Genomic DNA, 18,176 nt, shown 5'->3' with positions numbered 1-18,176 from the left:
AGGCAAGAATGTATTGTTGCAATAAATTAAATGTGTCAAAAAAACACACATGCAGAGCACATCAGCTCAGACTGCTGCACAGATTGGAGGGAAACGTTCTGAGAACACCACATCATTGTTATATGAAAACTGTTACCTTTTATTGTTGTACAGCTCCAATGTTGCATATTTCATCTCTAAGAGTACATGTACACAATGTTAACACACCTCCTATTTCTTAATTTCCAATCTTTGGTTTGAGTCGCCCCATAGTTGATTTTTCTCATTTAACTGGGCAAGAAAGCCTAATAGTTGACAAACTTGGGTGGGCTATTACTTTAATGAATATTTCTTTAGATCACTGCAGCTGATCTCTCTGTCTAGAAACACCTTATTACATAGTTTAATCAATAATTTAGCCAAATATGCAACTCTTTGATATAACTTCTGAGTCTACATTTCTTTGCTAAACCAACAGAATCATCAGATAATAAACATTATTTCAAAAACGACTTCAAATACCCGTCCTCTCTTGTTCACATGGTGCGTTGGCTGAGCATCCCCCGTTTACTTGGAGGACATTACAGGACTGTCTCAGAAAATTAGAATATTGTGATAAAGTTCTTTATTTTCTGTAATGCAATTAAAAAAACAAAAATGTCATACATTCTGGATTCATTACAAATCAACTGAAACTGGGAATCTTAATCTTAAACTGTAAGCCATGATCAGCAATATTAAAATAATAAAAGGCTTGCAATATTTCCGTTGATTTGTAATGAATCCAGAATGTATGACATTTTTGTTTTTGTAATTGCATTACAGAAAATCACAATATTGTAATTTTCTGAGACAGTCCTGTATAAAGGTACAGTTGATCACCAGTGTTCATCGACTGGACTCATCTCCAAAAAGCACACAAACACATTTTCAGTCTAGTTTCTCAGACTTCTGTCTCAACCTTCTGTAGTTGATATTCACACTCATCTAGCTTTTTTTCTATTGGTACAGTATTTTTTTTTAAGTTGCCTAATTGTGACTGAGGTGAGTCATCCTAATGAGCAGTATGCATTTACACTTTCATTTGGACACACTGCAGACAGCTAATATGGGCTTCTCGAGCATTAAAGTCTCTGTTCAACTCTGGATTCGCTCACGATACGGAACAAGCTGTTAACACTTCTCAAGACTAATTGCAGTCTGCACACACCGCAGAGATGGAGTTAAGCTGACTCGCTGTTGCTGCTGGCTGTTGCAGTAAAACTCTGGGATGTAACTGAGAAAGCAGATCTGCCACCCAGCCTGTCCTTCTGCTTGCTCATGCAGAACATATGGATATATGTGTGCCAGTTAGCAAGACAAGTCAAGCGGGACCAATGCGATAAAGCTCATTAGAAACAAGGGTCAGGGCGATGTATGTATGTGTGGGCCGTGTTATTCTATTGTGACATCGGGCCATTCTTTAAATTTAATCTCAGGCTAGAAACCGAATGTGCTGGGAAAGGTGCTCTGAAATATTGAAGCCGCATTTGATGTTTTTACTGATATTTGAATTACTTGGAGATTTGGATGGCTTTGCAAGAGGAAGGCCTAAGACTGATAATAGAGTTTTGCAGAAAGTGCTTCTCCAAAGTCTTGCATGGCTCCACTTTCACATCATCCAAGAATACAAAATTATTTTCAGATGAATTCCTTCTTTGTCCACCTGAGAAAAAATGCTCCTGGTCTGGGGAGCATCCAAAGTGGAGGTGTTGCCCTCGGTGACACTAGTTATTTTTGGTCTCTGTTAGATGATATAATGGGTGCTGTGTTGCTTCGCTTAAGCGTGTGCGGTCATTCTTGTTGCATACATTTGAATAATTGGGAAGCCTAAAATACTAAGGCGGTCAATGCACTTCCTCCAGACAGCATATGAGGTTTGTCATGTGTCATGGTGCATCTGTGTGTGGTAGCCAGTGTGTAAGTGAAGGTAAATGTGTATTAGCGGCGCACAAAGATGCAAACGAGCTAAATGTGTGTGCTTGCCTGAAGAAGATGGGGACACACGGACAAGCTGCCCCGTGGCCATGTTTAACAGTCTGCCCCTCGTGTTTGTGCTAGGCTCCTAATCATTCACACGGGGGGAGTGTGTGCACAGTAATGCCTTCAGACGGGTCTCATATGAGTGTCTGTGTTGATCAACCCCTCTCTTCTGATAATAATGAGCCCTCTGGGTGAAGACGGGCTGGAGACAGTAGGAAAGGACAGTCATAAAATGTAGCATACAACTGTCCAGAGTAATTTTCACTTAGCTTAAAAACTCACTGTGTACTCCTACTTCCTTATTAGTAATTCCCAACAGCGAAACCTAATTAACTGCAACAATCAAAGAGTCTACATAACATAAGCAGTTCATCTGATCCCCCTCTGCCCTGCTGCCTCCTCTGACTTTCACAAAGATGCCCTATTTTCCATCTTCATGTGTCTTTGTCTTTTTTGTCTTTTGTCTTTGTTCCCTTTATCCTGCAGGATTTGTAGCCAAGAGTGTTATTTACAATGATCTTTGGGACATCTAACCCGGCCTGTGCTGAGGCTTTCATAACAAGCTCTCTGCTCATTATATAATAACATACAGAACAGCAAAAGAGTGGTCTTTGTTCATTATTGAGCTGTTTGAACAGCGATGCTGTGCCTCAACATGACAGCTCAAGGGATCGGCTATGCTTTCAGCCTCTCCATGGAGGACAAATTGCATGTTTTTTTGCTAAAACTGGTAAATAGGCAAATAGAGACTAGAGAAATATACTATTCTCCATTACACGTAACATTTAAATGCTAACATTGTTCGTGTCATTGATTCATCAATTTAAACTGTATATTTATCAATGGCATACCAAGTAAAGAGAACAAGTGATGCACAGGTTCCACCAACATGGACAACTTGTCATGTCCTGAGGGAGAAGTCATATTGTAGAGTTATAAAACGTGCATGTTGTGTATCTTTTAACTGGATTATCATTAGGTTATTTATCGCATCATGTGTGTGCACTGTTAACCCGAATAAGTTCACAGAACTCAAAAAACTTTGTGTAACTGATTACACCAAAATATTTAAGTTATATTTTTTAATGTTTTAAGTCTCCACAACTTAAAATTTTCCTCAACTCATAGTCTGTGGGAAATACACTCAAAATTTTCTATTTTCCTCAACTTATAGTCTGTGGGAAATACACTTAAAATTTTTAATATTCCTCAGCTCATAGTCTGTGGAAAATACACTCAAAATTTGCATGCAGTGCTCATCTCAGAAATTCTACTTAAGCGGCAACACATTCATGAGAAGTGAAAATAACTTGTAGCTTTGTTTCAGGGTCACAGGTCTTTGAGCTGAGATGAAATCTCCCAACAATCTAAAGGAGCTGATCAGATAAGGAGTGTGTCCATTCTTGTTGCACGGATAGTTCTAAAACAGATTTTCCAGCTTTGTGACTTTTCTTTTCTATGTCTTAAAAGCAGCCCTGGTCATGTGCAAGCCACATTTCCTCTTCAGGCAAGCAGATATATGTGCAGGTCATGTGACTATAGGTCAATTCAGTGCCTTGCATGTTTCTCCTTCTGGACAATGAAGCTTGAAGGAATGCATCAATCTTTCATGTTGCCTCAGAGAAAGTGGTCTTGCATCCTCTCCAACAACAACAGGACTTTACTCCCCCTAGTGGTTGTGAGGCGCTACAGGGCTCACCCTTGTCTCCTCTTAAGCAGAGCACTTTCTGCTCATCCATCATCATGAGTTTTTATGCGCCATCAACACAGTGTAGATAAGAAATCGCCCATTAATGACTACACAATTAGAGAGGAGGCTTTAAAGAGCCGTACGTTTCAATTTAGGAACCATAAACTTAGTGAGTTGGTAACTAATTGTAACTGCCTCCAGAGAAACGGGAGCCCTTTGGGCTGCAGGTCAAGACGACTCAAAATCACTTTCCAACAGCTTCAGTCACCCACTCATTCTGGCAAGGCCGCTGCATATTTTCTGTGATTTACAGTGAGAAACTTCACAAGTTTTAATTAAAAGACAAGCCGAGCTGCACACAGATGAATTGTTTTTGGAGTCCATGACACAGAGGGTGGAGACATCGCTGTCCCTGTGAGATTTGATATCTTTGGACAAAATGGTTCTCTCGCTCCATTTGTCAACGTCTGTCTCCCTCTTTCTCGGGTTCTCTCTCTCCCGTTCCCGCGTCTGGATACCTTTGGGATGGAGGGGAGGAGTGAGGAGATGAGGCCTTTTCCAAACCCACGGTTCCCCGGGGAGCTTGACTTGGTTTGTGATCTTGCATCTCACATGATAGAGAAACATCTAATCCTGTTAGGAATTAATATCCTCGCGTGGAAGACAGGAAACAGCAAGAAAAAGGGGAAAGAGGAGAGGAAGAATATTTGAGGAGGGAGGAGAATATGTCTCTGTTTTGAGTTGGGAGTATGCGCTTGTGCTTTGTGTCTGTGTGCCCTCGTGGGATCTTTTACGGCTGCTGCCTCCGTATCTGACAGTCTCCTCTTCAAGGTGTTTTCCCCTCACTGTCTTTCTGTATCTGCTCTATCTCTACTCCCCGAGTGAAAAAGTTTACCCTCTAGGCCCCATCTGAGCTCCAGGCCCCCAAGGCTTCTGCATTCCCAAAGCCCCTGCACACTGCAGCCCCTCAGGCTCCCTGCGATACCACAGGGAATATCCCCCAAGAACCCCAAGGCCCCTCAGACCGCAAAACAGCAGCGCTGCACAAGACAGCTCGCCCGAGGGGAGGATGAATGCTGTCTGGGAATAGAACTAAGAACATGCTTCACTTCACATGCAAACAGTCTCTGACAGCGCCTCCTGTTGGCACAGTATTGTTTTTGCATGCAGGCCTCTTTGTATTTCTGTGAAGTTTCCTCTCAAGGGCCTTGACCTTGTTAACGGTCCCTGGAGGCTCACGCAGGCCCCTGTGTACTACATGTGCACTGACCTTTCCAGCTACCAGAGGTTGAAAAATGCCTTTTTAGCCCAAAGAATCATAAAAGCTTAGCTGAATGACATATAAAGTAGAAACTCTTTCTAAAAATCAAGAAATAAAAAAAAAACAAATCCCTCTTTGTTTAATGTGAAGCAAATACGATGTTTTTTCAAACTTGTTTGTAGGAAATAAAGTTGTTTTCTTGTATTTTACTGAGAGAGTGAGCTCATATTGCACTTCAAAAAGAAACAGTTACTGGGCTTTGGATGTAGAAGCCGTGAAGCTAGCAGGCCTGCTGTCTTACAGATGTCTTGGGCTGTGCGTTACCAGGTGTACGTCACCTGAGATTACCCATGCTGACACCCCTCGAAGGCAAACAGCCAGCAGTACAGCTGAGGGGGCATCTGGTGGCGTGTATGCATGCGAGTGTGTGTGTTCAAGCATTCAGGAAAGGAGGTAACATTGGACGGGATGGGATGGAGCGAGCCGATGATGTGCGTCCTCCCGCAGTATTTTCTTAGAAATGTTTTCATTCATAAAACACTGTAGTTAATCAGGTAAATCCGTCCAGGGGTTGAGGTCGGCGTCTCTTTGAATGTGTCTGATAATGATGGGAGCGATGACTGAGGATGTTTAAAGCATCAGCTCTTCAGGCTTCTCGCAGCCTTTGCTGTTGAGAGTGAACTGAAGTGAGTAAAATGTTCAACTCCGCTGTCCCTCTGATCCTCCTTCGCTTCCCGACGCCCCTGCAGAGAGAGAACAAAGAGAAGCCCTGCCTAATCAAAGTGCATTAGATTAAGAACCAGGGGAAAAAAAGTGAACATCACAGAGATAGTACCTCACAGCCATTATGTGAATTGGAAAACAACCTGAATCAGTGGATCAAGTGAGCTGTCTGCGACCCCGAAATGGGAGAAAGGCATTTTAATCTTCATAAGCTCACCAAGTGTAAAAGTCTGAAGCGGAAATGAGAGAAGAACTGCAAATGTGACCACGTATTGTACTCCAACTGCACTTCCGTTGACCTTTCACCTGCTACAGTAGAAGTTCAGAATTTTCTGTAATTCTGCATTTTTTTAATCTAAATCAGTAGAAATCCAATACTTGATATTTGTAAGAAGCACAAGTTTGTTAACATGTGATTTTTAGCATGGGGTGTGTCTACTTTTTGAACAAAGGAAAAGTAGGATCACTTGTGTTTATGGTCGTTGAAGTTACAGGACTCAGTTTGTGATGTCACTGAGTTTACAGATCAGAAAATGGTATTCACAATTGCCTGAATTCAGAATTACCTGCTATATACTGTATGTGTATATGTATCCAAATTCATTCTTACATTTATGATGTCCATTCTGGTTTAGATGCAAGAAAACAGGCCCATATCATACTACCACCCGAGTAGTGTCAGTGAACTGAATCTTCCTCCAATTATTTTATGAGTCAAAAGCCAGAAGGGAACAGACGCCCTCAATTTTTTGTGAACTGTGAATTGGTTGAATCTAGCTTCTCTAGATGTACTTCTGTGGCATTTTATAGTCTGACAAGCAACCAGAACGGTTTTTCTTAAGTCTTGTGTTATTGCCACGATGCACTTCCAGAAAACAGGGTTGTGGAGCTCAAACTTTGATGCCTTTTTTTTTTTTAACTACAGAACTGCAGCCACTCATACTTGCTAGTTATCCTATTAATGATATGTATCAATGAAAAACAGGTTAACAGACTCATATTTCGACTCCAAAATAATGGAAAACCCCTGAAGAGCACAACATTTTCCCATTCACAGAGACAAAACTTATCATTTTAAATGTTAGAGAAAGGATGGATTTTAATATTATTCTCTAAGGGAAAAAAAGGCTTCTATTTGTCTTATGACATAAGAGTGTAAAAAAGCACCACTACAAGTATTTTAGGAAGCAAACAGAACCCGTGGGGGCAAGTTTACATTGCTTTTCCAGTTTCATGACAAAATTAGCTCAGTTATGCAAGTGCTCTTTAAACCCACATTGAATCATATTTTATTAACACACCTACAGCAGCTGAATGATTTCCCCTCTTATGGACTTGAACACCAGCTGACACATAACTCCATCCACATCATTTACATTTAATGGGCTCTGGCGTACTCCGAACATGCCCTTTTGTTTCTCACTTTCATCTACAGTACATTACCATATATATTGGGGATACTCAACACCACTAAGAGCATGTGTAAAAGTGAACATGGCTGATCTGAAGTGTGTGCTGATGATCAGTTGTGAAGGAAACCAGCACTCAAAGCTCCAGTCCTATCAGGATGAAGCAAACGGGCTGATACTGCCGCCATGTGGCCCAAAGCTGTAAGGGGGTTGTTTTGAGTTGGAGGCTGTGATTTCCAATAGGAACATGAGTGCGTGCATGTGTACAGGACTGTCTCAGAAAATTAGAATATTGTGATTTTCTGTAATGCAATTACAAAAACAAAAATGTCATACATTCTGGATTCATTACAAATCAACTGAAATATTGCAAGCCTTTTATTATTTTAATATTGCTGATCATGGCTTACAGCTTAAGAAAACTCAAATATCCTATCTAAAAAAATTAGAATATTCTGGGAATCTTAATCTTAAACTGTAAGCCATAATCAGCAATATTAAAATAATAAAAGTCTTGCAATATTTCAGTTGATTTGTAATGAATCCAGAATGTATGACATTTTTTTTTTTAAATTGCATTACAGAAAATAAAGAACTTTATCAAAATATTCTAATTTTCTGAGACAGTCCTGTATGTTTCAGGAGTAGTCGGTGGGGGGCAGTCTGCTGACACTCAGGTATGAGTCTTTTCTAATGAGATTTACTGGGTTCCAGATGTTTCTGGTAGTAAAGATGTGTGTCTAAGACTTAGAAAGACGAGACTTGCATCTTCTAACAGTCACGGAGGTCGGCTGTTTTATTGTTTCTCCCCTCTCCTGCACCCCTTTTGCTTGTAGCCTTGTCGTTGCCTCTATATCCGAGAGCATGCACACCTGCAAACACTTTTACCCTTGATTTAAAATGTGAATCGAGAATTTATTAACCAAAATGAATATATAAAATGCTAAAAGATTGCCTGGTAAGAAAAATAAAATAAAAAAATGCACCACATATATACAAAGGAGTTTGGTGAGTGTCATGTACACTGAGAATGCTAAAACGATAACATTCTCCAAAGAAAAAAGTCTCAACTTTGTGGACAAAAAGTAACAAACTGTAAAATTCCTACATCCAGTTTGAAACTTCCAGCACATTTACAAGATCAAATCGTTTTTTTGAAATAAAAACAAAGCCAGTGCAAGCATACAAAAATAGTATGTCAATGTTTTCCTCATTTTGCATTGAAAAAAAGGCCTCCTGGGCTCAGAATGACTGCAGTGTCCGGCCCTCCCAAAATGTGAGTTTTAACGTCACATAATCAGAAAGAGTGCTAGTTGAGGTGCGGGTCTTTACGTCAGAGTGTCTTCAGTGAGTTTCTCCTCCTGACATTGTGTATCTGAGTGAGGCAGGCATCAGCTGTGCACCACATCAGTGACTCTGCCAAGGCATCATAAATGCTGACCAGGCTCCAGGCTCCAGGCGCCTTTCTCTGCTGGCTGGCACAACATATTGCTGCCTTCCTCCTCATCCTCCTCCTCGTCTTGTTGCTCAGATGGCAGGCTGCAGCTTGGTCAGGTTCCTCTGGTGCATGCTGTGGTGGCGCACCAGCTCGTCAGAGCGGGCAAACTTCTTCTGACAGTTGGACCAGCGGCAGGTAAAGGGCTTCTCACCTGACAAAGAGGGCACAATGAGGAAAAACAGGAGAAGGGATTGCTTTAGTTTGAATTTAAATGAATTACACATCGAAAACTGGCGTAAGGATGAAGAAGAAGAAAATAAAAGGTATACGCACTTGTTTTACCTGTATGAGTCCGAGTGTGCGTCTTAAGATGATCTGACCGTGAGAACTTTCTCTGACACGTCTCACACTGAAAGGGCTTCACTCCTACACAGAGATGACAGGACGTCAGAGACATTAATGAGAACAGACAGGGAGCCAAGCCAAAAGTCTGAATGTAAGATTAGATTAAGCAGTAACAATCTGAGACTGACTGATTTACACACTGCACTACCGAGAGAGAGTTTACAAAATAAAAAACTTTCTATTCTGAGAAAATGTTCTTGTCTAATTTGACACTACTGCCATGCCTTAAGTTCTGAGTTTGTGTTTCTTCCATTAGATGATATGATAGCATTTGAAATTAATGTCTCACACACATTTAAAAAAAGTAAATAACACAAATACATGCTCCCCTCACAGTTCAGATAACTTATATCAGTTTTATAGTTGGTATCTTTAGTATGAAGGCCTACACATTTATCACATGGTAGGTGAGGAGGCCTTGCTTATAGATCATTTTAAGTGTTTTTAATATTTAAATAGATTCACAACATATGGTATTTAAGATTGACAGCTTGAGCTCACTAACTAAATCTACCTAACACTATTTCAACTATATCGAGTTAGCCTTTTTACTGTAAATACAATAACTCCATTATAACAAGATATAGACTATAGTCTGGTTTACATCTGCTGTAGTGAACTTGAATATATATTGAAATGTGTGACCTCTATTCTAAATGAAGAAAAGTGATTTGATTCTGAAAAAAGAAAAGAAATCTGAAGCAAAACATAACTCCGAACACCGAAATCTGAATTGTGCTGCCTGATTATTATATTTACACATTTTTGAATTGTTTTATTCAGTTAGGCCAGTTAGGTAAAACCTCACTGGTATATTTATAACAAGAATAATTCAGAAAATGTGCAATACAAAATGAAAGCCATGTAAAAAAGAGCCATCGATGTCATATCTGGTAAAATTTCATACTAAACATGTTTAAAAGTTTAACCGGACATTATTGGTTTTCGGAAAAAATATAAGTCATTTTATAAAACAGATTTTAAACAATTATTCATCAGGACTGACATGTTTGTGCCATGACCCAGCTAAACATGATACACCACGTCATTTTAACATACTGTAGATGGTTATTATGAAGATGCTTTTTCACATTCAGTATCCTTGTTTATGAAGAAATTAAAAGTCTTAAAAAAAAAAGAAATCTCCCCTGAAAAATGTTAAATACATAAATATAAAAAAGAAAAATCAACTGTTTTAAAAAAAAATTTCATTAAAAAACAACAACCACATATCAAAAATCTAAATAAAACTATTATTTTACAAAGTTTAACTTGACTAAAAGTTGTTCCTGCAGATGTTCTGATCCAGTGTTAAATATCCTCAATTAGATGACAATATGTTCATTTCTGTTTCTGCATGTTGTGTTGTTGATACACTGGAGGAAATTGCAACATCCTGTACCGCAACAGTATATTTGAATACATTGATGATCGAATGTCTCAAAGAAAAACAGGAAGTGAAATACAAGCTTTAGGGAGGGAATCAAGGCTGTGGGCGGCATTTTAGAAATAATCATCCATGGTTCCGATAACGCAGCCTCCCCACCACCAGAAAATACTCATCTGACTTTAACAACAGCGCAAAAACAAATGCAGATAATTCTTCTCTTCTCTTCTTCTTCTCTAGTTCTGATTCTTTCTTCACTCATACTGTATTTCCCAGATAATTTGAATGGGCGGTGTATAGGTTTAGTGACATCTAGTGCTGAATTAGAAGATTGCAACTGATTTAATATCCTAATCCTAATCTAAACATGTGCAGTAGAAAAATAAGAAAGGCTTGGAGTTAGCAGTGTAGTGACATACTTGTTCTGAGCAGTTTCATTGAAATGAACAACGAATAGGGAGCACACATACACATACAGATGCACACTCACAGGTCGTGGCCTCAGTGGCGTCAGAAACATCATGTTTTGTACCTGTGTGCCTGCGCTGGTGTCTCTTTAACTGGTCTGAGCGAGAGAATCTGCGGCCACATTCTGTGACATCGCACTGGTAAGGCTTCTCCCCTGAAACATATTCCCACAGTCGCACCATCATCACCACCGTCATCACATTTGGGTCTGAGCAGAGAACGTGCTGGAGCTCTTATTCTGCTCTCACCTGTGTGTTTCCTGCCGTGCATCTGCAGATGTGACAGTTTGAAATATCTCTTGCTGCAGCCAGGATAAGCACACACAAAAGGACGCTTCTCACTGGCTTCTGAGGACTTCACAGCTGGAGGAGTTAGAGCAGGTACCTGTCTGATATCCTTTCATAAAGTGAAGGGGAAAAAAAGCATAGAGGAGATATATTAACATCTCATTTATTTATTGTGTGTCTCTGTGTGTCTATGAACAGAAACTGGCTAACCTGGAGTCCCCTGACCACACCATGTGTGTGTATGTGGTACTGGGCGCTTACAAGCATGGGTGGGGTCGGGGCCGTGGGGTCACTGTCGTAGCTGGTTGCATGGCTGTTGGCAAGCAAGGAAGGAAATGCCCATTAATTAAACCACGGAGAAAACAACGGGCTGCCACATATTCAAAATATTATAAGTCACTTTTTTAAGCTGATGGGAGCAAAAAACGAAGGAAAAATGTTTCTCTGCTTATTGTTACGTAACCTGAAATAAATCAGATTTCTCTCTCAGTTTCCAAATTGTAATAAAACTGTTTGGTTTTGCAAAGATTTCCACTCAAGATGATGGGTTGTTTGTCAGTGTTGTCTCAGATAAAGTCAATACAATCAATGTCTATGTTATAAAATCTGGAAAGTGGAAATAACTTCTTTTGTCAAAGTCAAGTCAGTCAGTCAGTCTACATACGGTAGAAGTAAAAGGCTTTAAACATAATCATGATTAAGCTCTTCCTGCCCTGTTTTCCCTGGGCAGCAGGCCAACAGCCATCTGTTCAAACCCTCCTCATCATCATCGGTGTGACCGCACTAACACTGAAAACTGAAAAGCACAGCATTTCATTTAAAAATAAATAAAAAATAATAAAGACTCACCTCTTAATGGATGATGCGAGGGAATTCATCTGGTTCCATGTGACGCACTCCAGCTGAGATGCCATTTGGTACAGGTTATCACTGAGTAAAAGAACATTATTTGAGGAAAATTAGATTATTCCCCAGAATATTTGATTTATGGCATTTAAGGGAAACTAAATATATTCATTTATTAGCATAATATGCGCAGGTAATGCGTATTTAACTCTTTAATGCCTGGCATATGAAATTATATTGTGTTTATTATATATTTAAATTAAGTTTTTTGAAACTTCATCCTACACCCTTTCAAACAGGAAATATTTATCTACATATAGATTTGTCTCTTTAATTTGCTTTGTTTTGCTTATGGTTTTTTTTTTGTTTTTTTCGGTATATACATTTTATGTATTCTGATTATTTTTTTGTTTTTGTTTTAACCTGTTTGAATACATAATTAAACGAAACGAAGGTCTCAGAACTTCATGTGTCAAATATGTTACATCCAGATTTATAGGCTTAAGCTTAAAATTAAATGTGTATGTGTCGTTTTTTTTTTTTTGTTTTTGGTTGTTTTTGTCCGTGTTAGAGTTACTTTTGGAAAATCTTGAAGTAAAAAATCACAAGCAATATTTAGATTCTGGAGCATTCCTCCTTCATTTCTCTTTTCTTGTAGGAAAAATGAAGAAGCTACGATTAGGGGAACGGTTCACAGTTCACTGATTGACACTGTCCCCAGATCACACGTTTCACCAGCTTCATTAAAAATCACAGGCACTCAGCCATTCTTTACCTTGGCAGACCTTACTGCTGAATACACACACACACACACACACACACACACACACACACACACACACACACACACACACACACACACACACACACACACACACACACACACACACACACACACACACACACACACACACACTCCTCCGTGCCTAGTACACCCTGGACCAGCTCATGACATCACTCTGTCCTCCGTATCATTAATGGCGGGAAACAGTTTCAGGGGAATTCTGGACAACATTCCTTGAGAAGTCCTTGAGGGAAGGATCGTGATGGCTCGCTAATCAGCTCTGAGCTCTGTTAAACTGCCGAAAGGCTCCCTGATATCTGACATGCGTACACTGTCTGTGTATGAGCATGTGCATGCATGTGCACGTTTGCTTGAGGGTTTCCAGTTCATGCCATGAGCTCTAACAGCAGCACAGTCTTCCCCTCTGCTTATCAACTGCTGTCCCAGTATTTGGGTTGCACATGTTCCTTTTCTCAAACAACATCTTGAGCCGGCATTTCAAGAATTTCATCCTAATTTACTGTTTGAGATGCTTTACATCAGGAAGGAAAACAAGTTCTAAGCTACCCCCCTCCCTTCACACAGCTCTCACTTTCACTGAACTTGTCTCTTTTACTTTTCTCCTCATTTTTCCTCAGGGTGGACTTAGACACATCAGCAGTAGATCACTCTGTGTTTATTTTGGCCCGCTGAGCACCAGTGGGCAGCACTTAACCTCAGAACAAATACGGATTCACTATCCAGACAACATAGAGGCGAATGCAGAGTGGGATCAGAGAGAGTTCACACTTCTAAAAATTACAGGCAAACATGTTACTGAGTGTCAGTGGAAAGAATCTGACCCCAAATGATGATGAGCGAGGAGTTTGAGAACTTGAGGAGTTAAGGTTAGGGGGAAGAGTGGAATTGTGCTGAAGGGGGATTCAAAGTGGAGGGAGTTAAATATAAGCACTCGCAGTGGGAAATAATCTTACCTGTTGTAGTTTCTCAGCAGCAGCGCCTGGCTGCTCGGGCAGGATTCTGGCGGACTGTAGCAGCTAAACATGGTATTGGCCGGGCACTGTTGGTCCACTGAAGATTAGAAAATACAAGAGTTGATTTGAAATAACCAGCAGCTGCCACTTATTTTAACAATTAGTTACAATATTTTTTCCTTTAGTGTGACATTGTGACCTTTGTCTAAACAGAACTCTTCCCTGAAAAGACGCAAATCTGTGATTCTTGTTTTGTTTAACTTTTAGTGTATGAGAACACAAAGTAAACCCTGCAAATATTCAGTAGTTCATCTCTAACATATGTGTTTGCTCAGATTACTTTAGCAATGACTGGGTTACTTTTTTGTGCTGCATGTTGATGCAAATAGTCTTTCTTGAGATTTCATATTTCCTAAAAATCAGAGGTGGACAGAGTACTCGACCCCAGTACTTGAGTAAAAGTACAAATACTACTGGTCAAAATTTACTCCGTTACAAGTAAAAGTAGCTCAGTCAAAATATTACTCGAGTAAGAGTAGAAAAGTACTTGCTTTTAAAGGTACTTAAGTATCCAAAAGTAAATGCTTTTAAATTTACTTTAAGTAAAAGTAAGAGTAAGAGTAAATTTCTTATTTTCCACATCAGTAAATTACTATATTTTTTCTAAATTAATTTAAGGATCTTTTAACTCTTGTTTCTGAGAATTAACTCTTTGAAACCAGCTTTAGGGAAGAAGAAAAAAGAGCAGACCTGAAAGTAACGAGTACTTTTCAGCCTTCCTAGAAATTTACTCGAGTAAAAGTAAAAATATTTGTCTTGGAAATGTATTCAAGTAATAGTAATAAGTACCAAAGAAATCTAATACTCAAGTAAAGTACAAATCCTCTGGATATGTACTTAAGTACAGTACTCAAGTACATTTACTCCGTTACTGTCCACCACTGCTAAAAGTGTAAATAAACAATGGTTCTATTTTCAATTGGGGCGTGTGGATATAGTATATTTGTCAAATGAATGATGAATGATAGTTTTAATAGTATTTACAGCTCTTCTTTTCAAGAAAGCCTGTTAAAAAAAACCCCAGCGGTGCTTTTCAGGTTCATCAAGTATACAGGTCCCCAGACAGTTTTATATATTTCAACAAGGTCATTTAAAGCTATTTCATCCAGTTGTCATTTGCAAAGTCATTAAGCAAGGCTGTGTTCGTGTGTACCTGGGTGTGCACACAGACACGGACATGATGGAAAGTGGGTATTAGTGATACTTTGGTGATATGACAAATGATGGGTTCCCTACATAACCTCGCTGAGGCGCAACGGTTTCCCGTCTGCGTGTCAGTTCAGTGAAAACATGTCAGGCCGCTGACGGTTACCTATGTTGTTTGGCAGTGACAGCGCGTCCTCGTGCTTGAATGAGAGGCTGGAGAGCTGAGGGGTATGGTGAGATGGTGTGTGACCGTAACTGGGGTTGCTGTCGAAACCCACCGATCCATAACCTGAGAGACAAACGATAAGCGAGGCAATGGAAATACATTGATCTTATTCCGCCTGGCTGAGTCATTACACATCACCGTCTAGCAAATGACTGTAACATTCTGAGGCTTGAAAAGTCTTCAGATTGTTCTCGGTTATCTACTTCCCCCTGAAAGTCACTCTAAATCCCTGGCAGTGTTACCACAGAGGGACATTCATCACAGGATGAAATCCTCTTTGCTCTTAACATATTCTTTTTCCCCCCATCGATCTTTTGCCTTGTGGTTGCAATATTTATGGCAGGTGGAAAAAGAAATTTGGCAAGCACACCACACAGCCAGGCTGAGAATGAGCTACTGTAGAATATCCTCACTAAAGAAAAGATTAAAAAAACATTTAGGAGTAATAAATTGTATTTAGTCTGACTCAAACACAGACCCTGCACAAATGAGAACAATAAGGCCTTTTTACCGCAGGGATTTTAGCGTAGATGAAAGTACAAGCTAATAATCGCCTCACACATGTCAATGAGATGTTTATTTTACAAGCACACAAACAGCCTGTGATATTGAGTGTCAGTCCTACGTGGGATGTTGCAAAAGCTTCTTAGAAAAATGACTCAGTGCTTACTGTTGTGAACACTGAGAAACACATCAGCAGTTACATCAGCGGGTTAAAAAAAACTCTGTAGTAGGCCTAAAGACACGCAAGCGCTCCTTATCGTAAGGGTAAAAAGTTCATGTTTATGACGAAATGGCAATTTACATGTGATCCCAAGAGTCCTGGTAATAACTGCTGAACTTCTTCTTGTTTGGTTTTCACAAGTCCTGAATTTAAAAAAATCCCAAAACGTAAATCTTATAATTTTCAGTTGAACTATTTAAATTATCTTTTTTTTTAATCTCATATGTTGCTTTGGGAATCCTAAATTAAAACATACAAAAATATATTTTTTACCGCTGCAATTTTCTCATTTAACAGCAGTACACCACCTGAAATGAATTTTTTTTTTAACTCATCGTCTACAAAAGGAAGGCTTTTTAAAGGTGTTTACTGAGCAAAGATCGAAATTAGGCCAATGTATTAAATTTACGCTGATTCATAACCGTAAGTTACTTTTAATTCTCTGGATAGATTTAAGATTTGTTCACAGCGTATGATTCTGTCATTAACTTTTTTTTTTGTTTTATAAATGTCTGTACATTTATAAATGTGAATGCACTAGAGTTAAGTGGACCCAAGAAAAGTGGGTGATATTGTCACAGTAACAGTTGTTGTGATTCAGAATGAGCCAGTGCCACACAGCAGCCTGCTCAGACACAACACTGCTGGACACAAACATGGAGTTACATCAAAAGCATGTTCAGCAGGACGTTTCCAGAGACGCAGAGGTTGTAACTGCTGAGCGATGAAGACAACTCTTCCAGAGGTAGAGAAGACACCAGGGTGCTGCTGATAGGTATGCTTACCCTGGTTCCTGGGTGCAGGGGAGCTGTCCACACAGCCAGGTAGGTAGGCTCCGTTGGAAAACATCCGTGTCTGACTTGCTGTCGGCTCCCCGAAGGCGCTGACCCGACAGGGACCTGAACCTGAGAACTGGCCGGAGAAGTGCACCGTGAAGGCCCCGAGTCCACAGTGAGGATCCTCCAAGGGGTCGGGGGACCCCCAGCCCGGCTCCTGCTTGATCAGGGAGTGGTGGGAGTTCAGGGAGCCGTACGGAGAGCCGGGGTGAAGGTCCAGCAGTTGGGTCCACTGGCCACCGCCAACAGACATCCCACAGCCGGCAACGGGAGGCGCTGGTGGTAAGAGGGTCAGGTCACACAGGTCTGACCCCACCGACATGGCTCCATACGGTTCAGTCAGCATTGGAGAGACAGTCCAAGATGAGATGGTCGTCCAGAAGAAGACGTGGCCGGGAATTATACGTTTAGACACGGAGAAACTCTACCTGGACAACCAAAGATCACGGAGCCATATATTCCAGAAACAAGCGTGAGTGCTCACAACGTGGGAGGAGCCAGCCCTCGTGGCTGATGTGATGTAGAGGATGAAATTAACTGACTAATGACCAAAATCTGGAGGCACAATTTCCAGCTTTCAAGGGTATCGTCAAAAGATGTGACTGAGAGCCTGTGAGGTTGACAGTGTCTTGTTGCTCTGGCTCTGTAATGTCTGGCTTTCCTTATTCTCCTGAAGGCTGAAATACTGCATAACTCAGAGCAGGGGGAGGAGCAAGACAGGCCAAGAAGAGGATGACTCCTTTTCTTGACCGTGGCCAGCTTGGTCTGCACATCCGAGCAGAATCTGAGGAGCATCACATTTGCATGGGAGGGTGTTGCTCTTCCCTCTTTGTTCAGGTTGAAGTGTTGCTCTTGTTGGGTTTGGGTGGAAAGTGTAAAATATCAGTTTAGAGTAGGTATGGAAAAAGCTAAAATTAAAAACTTTTTAGATTCTACAAAGTATCATAAAGCATATTTCTAAAATCTATGAAAATAATATTCTTGAACTTAGTCCCACACACAGATGTTTAAAATGAGACGTCATTTCTGAGTCACCTCTTTTTTTTGTACAATTTCCAGTTTAAAAACATGTTTCTAACAGGATGGAGCAACAGTAAAAAAGGAAAATGGATGAGAAAAGTATAAAATCAGCGAGTCAGAAGATTTCCCTTTTTTTAAATGTAATAGAAAATACATTTTTTTCAGAACTCAGACGTAATTTTAAAGATTCTTTATCCCAATACATTTTCACACAGCAATCCTTGGTGTAGTGTACTCTTAATAATTAATTATTAAGAATAAATAAAAATGCATTCAAGCATGGATAAAACTGGTGTTGAATATTTTCATCCTGGACTGCTTTGCTAAAAGCAGCTCACATGAAGTGCACGGCCTTGGAGCAAAGCCACATCACACAAAAGGATAATTATTTATTAGTAGAGGAGAGGGGGAGCTGTGTGTGTGTGTGTGTGTGTGTGTGTGTGTGTGTGTGTGTGTGTGTGTGTGTGTGTGTGTGTGTGTGTGTGTGTGTG

At 40.1% G+C, this 18,176-nt stretch overlaps 1 protein-coding gene across 1 annotated transcript; it reads right to left on the bottom strand.

Annotated features, from left to right (window-relative positions):
• Positions 1-7,664: 7,664 nt before the first annotated feature.
• Positions 7,665-17,464, bottom strand: wt1b (WT1 transcription factor b). The gene is made up of 9 exons (XM_061710858.1): positions 16,615-17,464; positions 15,046-15,168; positions 13,674-13,770; positions 11,919-11,999; positions 11,280-11,382; positions 11,031-11,178; positions 10,847-10,936; positions 8,856-8,948; positions 7,665-8,733 (listed from the first exon to the last, which is right to left on the bottom strand). Exons 1-9 carry the CDS (start codon positions 17,009-17,011, stop codon positions 8,612-8,614), a joined length of 1,254 nt encoding a protein of 417 aa, XP_061566842.1. The 5' UTR covers positions 17,012-17,464; the 3' UTR covers positions 7,665-8,611.
• Positions 17,465-18,176: the final 712 nt, after the last annotated feature.

Source organism: Cololabis saira, chromosome 2, assembly GCF_033807715.1.
Source record: "Cololabis saira isolate AMF1-May2022 chromosome 2, fColSai1.1, whole genome shotgun sequence".
In the NCBI taxonomy this organism is placed as follows: domain Eukaryota; kingdom Metazoa; phylum Chordata; class Actinopteri; order Beloniformes; family Belonidae; genus Cololabis; species Cololabis saira.
Note: the sequence above shows the minus strand (reverse complement) of the source record. Positions and strands in the feature narration are given on the sequence as shown.

Excerpts from the sequence above, each read along its gene's own strand:
- wt1b (XM_061710858.1), bottom strand. The coding sequence starts at position 17,011 with ATGCTGACTGAACCGTATGGAGCCATGTCGGTGGGGTCAGACCTGTGT. Across the intron at positions 12,000-13,673 it reads CTGCTGAGAAACTACAACAG|TGATAACCTGTACCAAATGG; the intron begins GTAAGATTATTT and ends TCTTTTACTCAG. Across the intron at positions 11,179-11,279 it reads GTGTGGTCAGGGGACTCCAG|GATATCAGACAGGTACCTGC; the intron begins GTTAGCCAGTTT and ends ACTTTATGAAAG.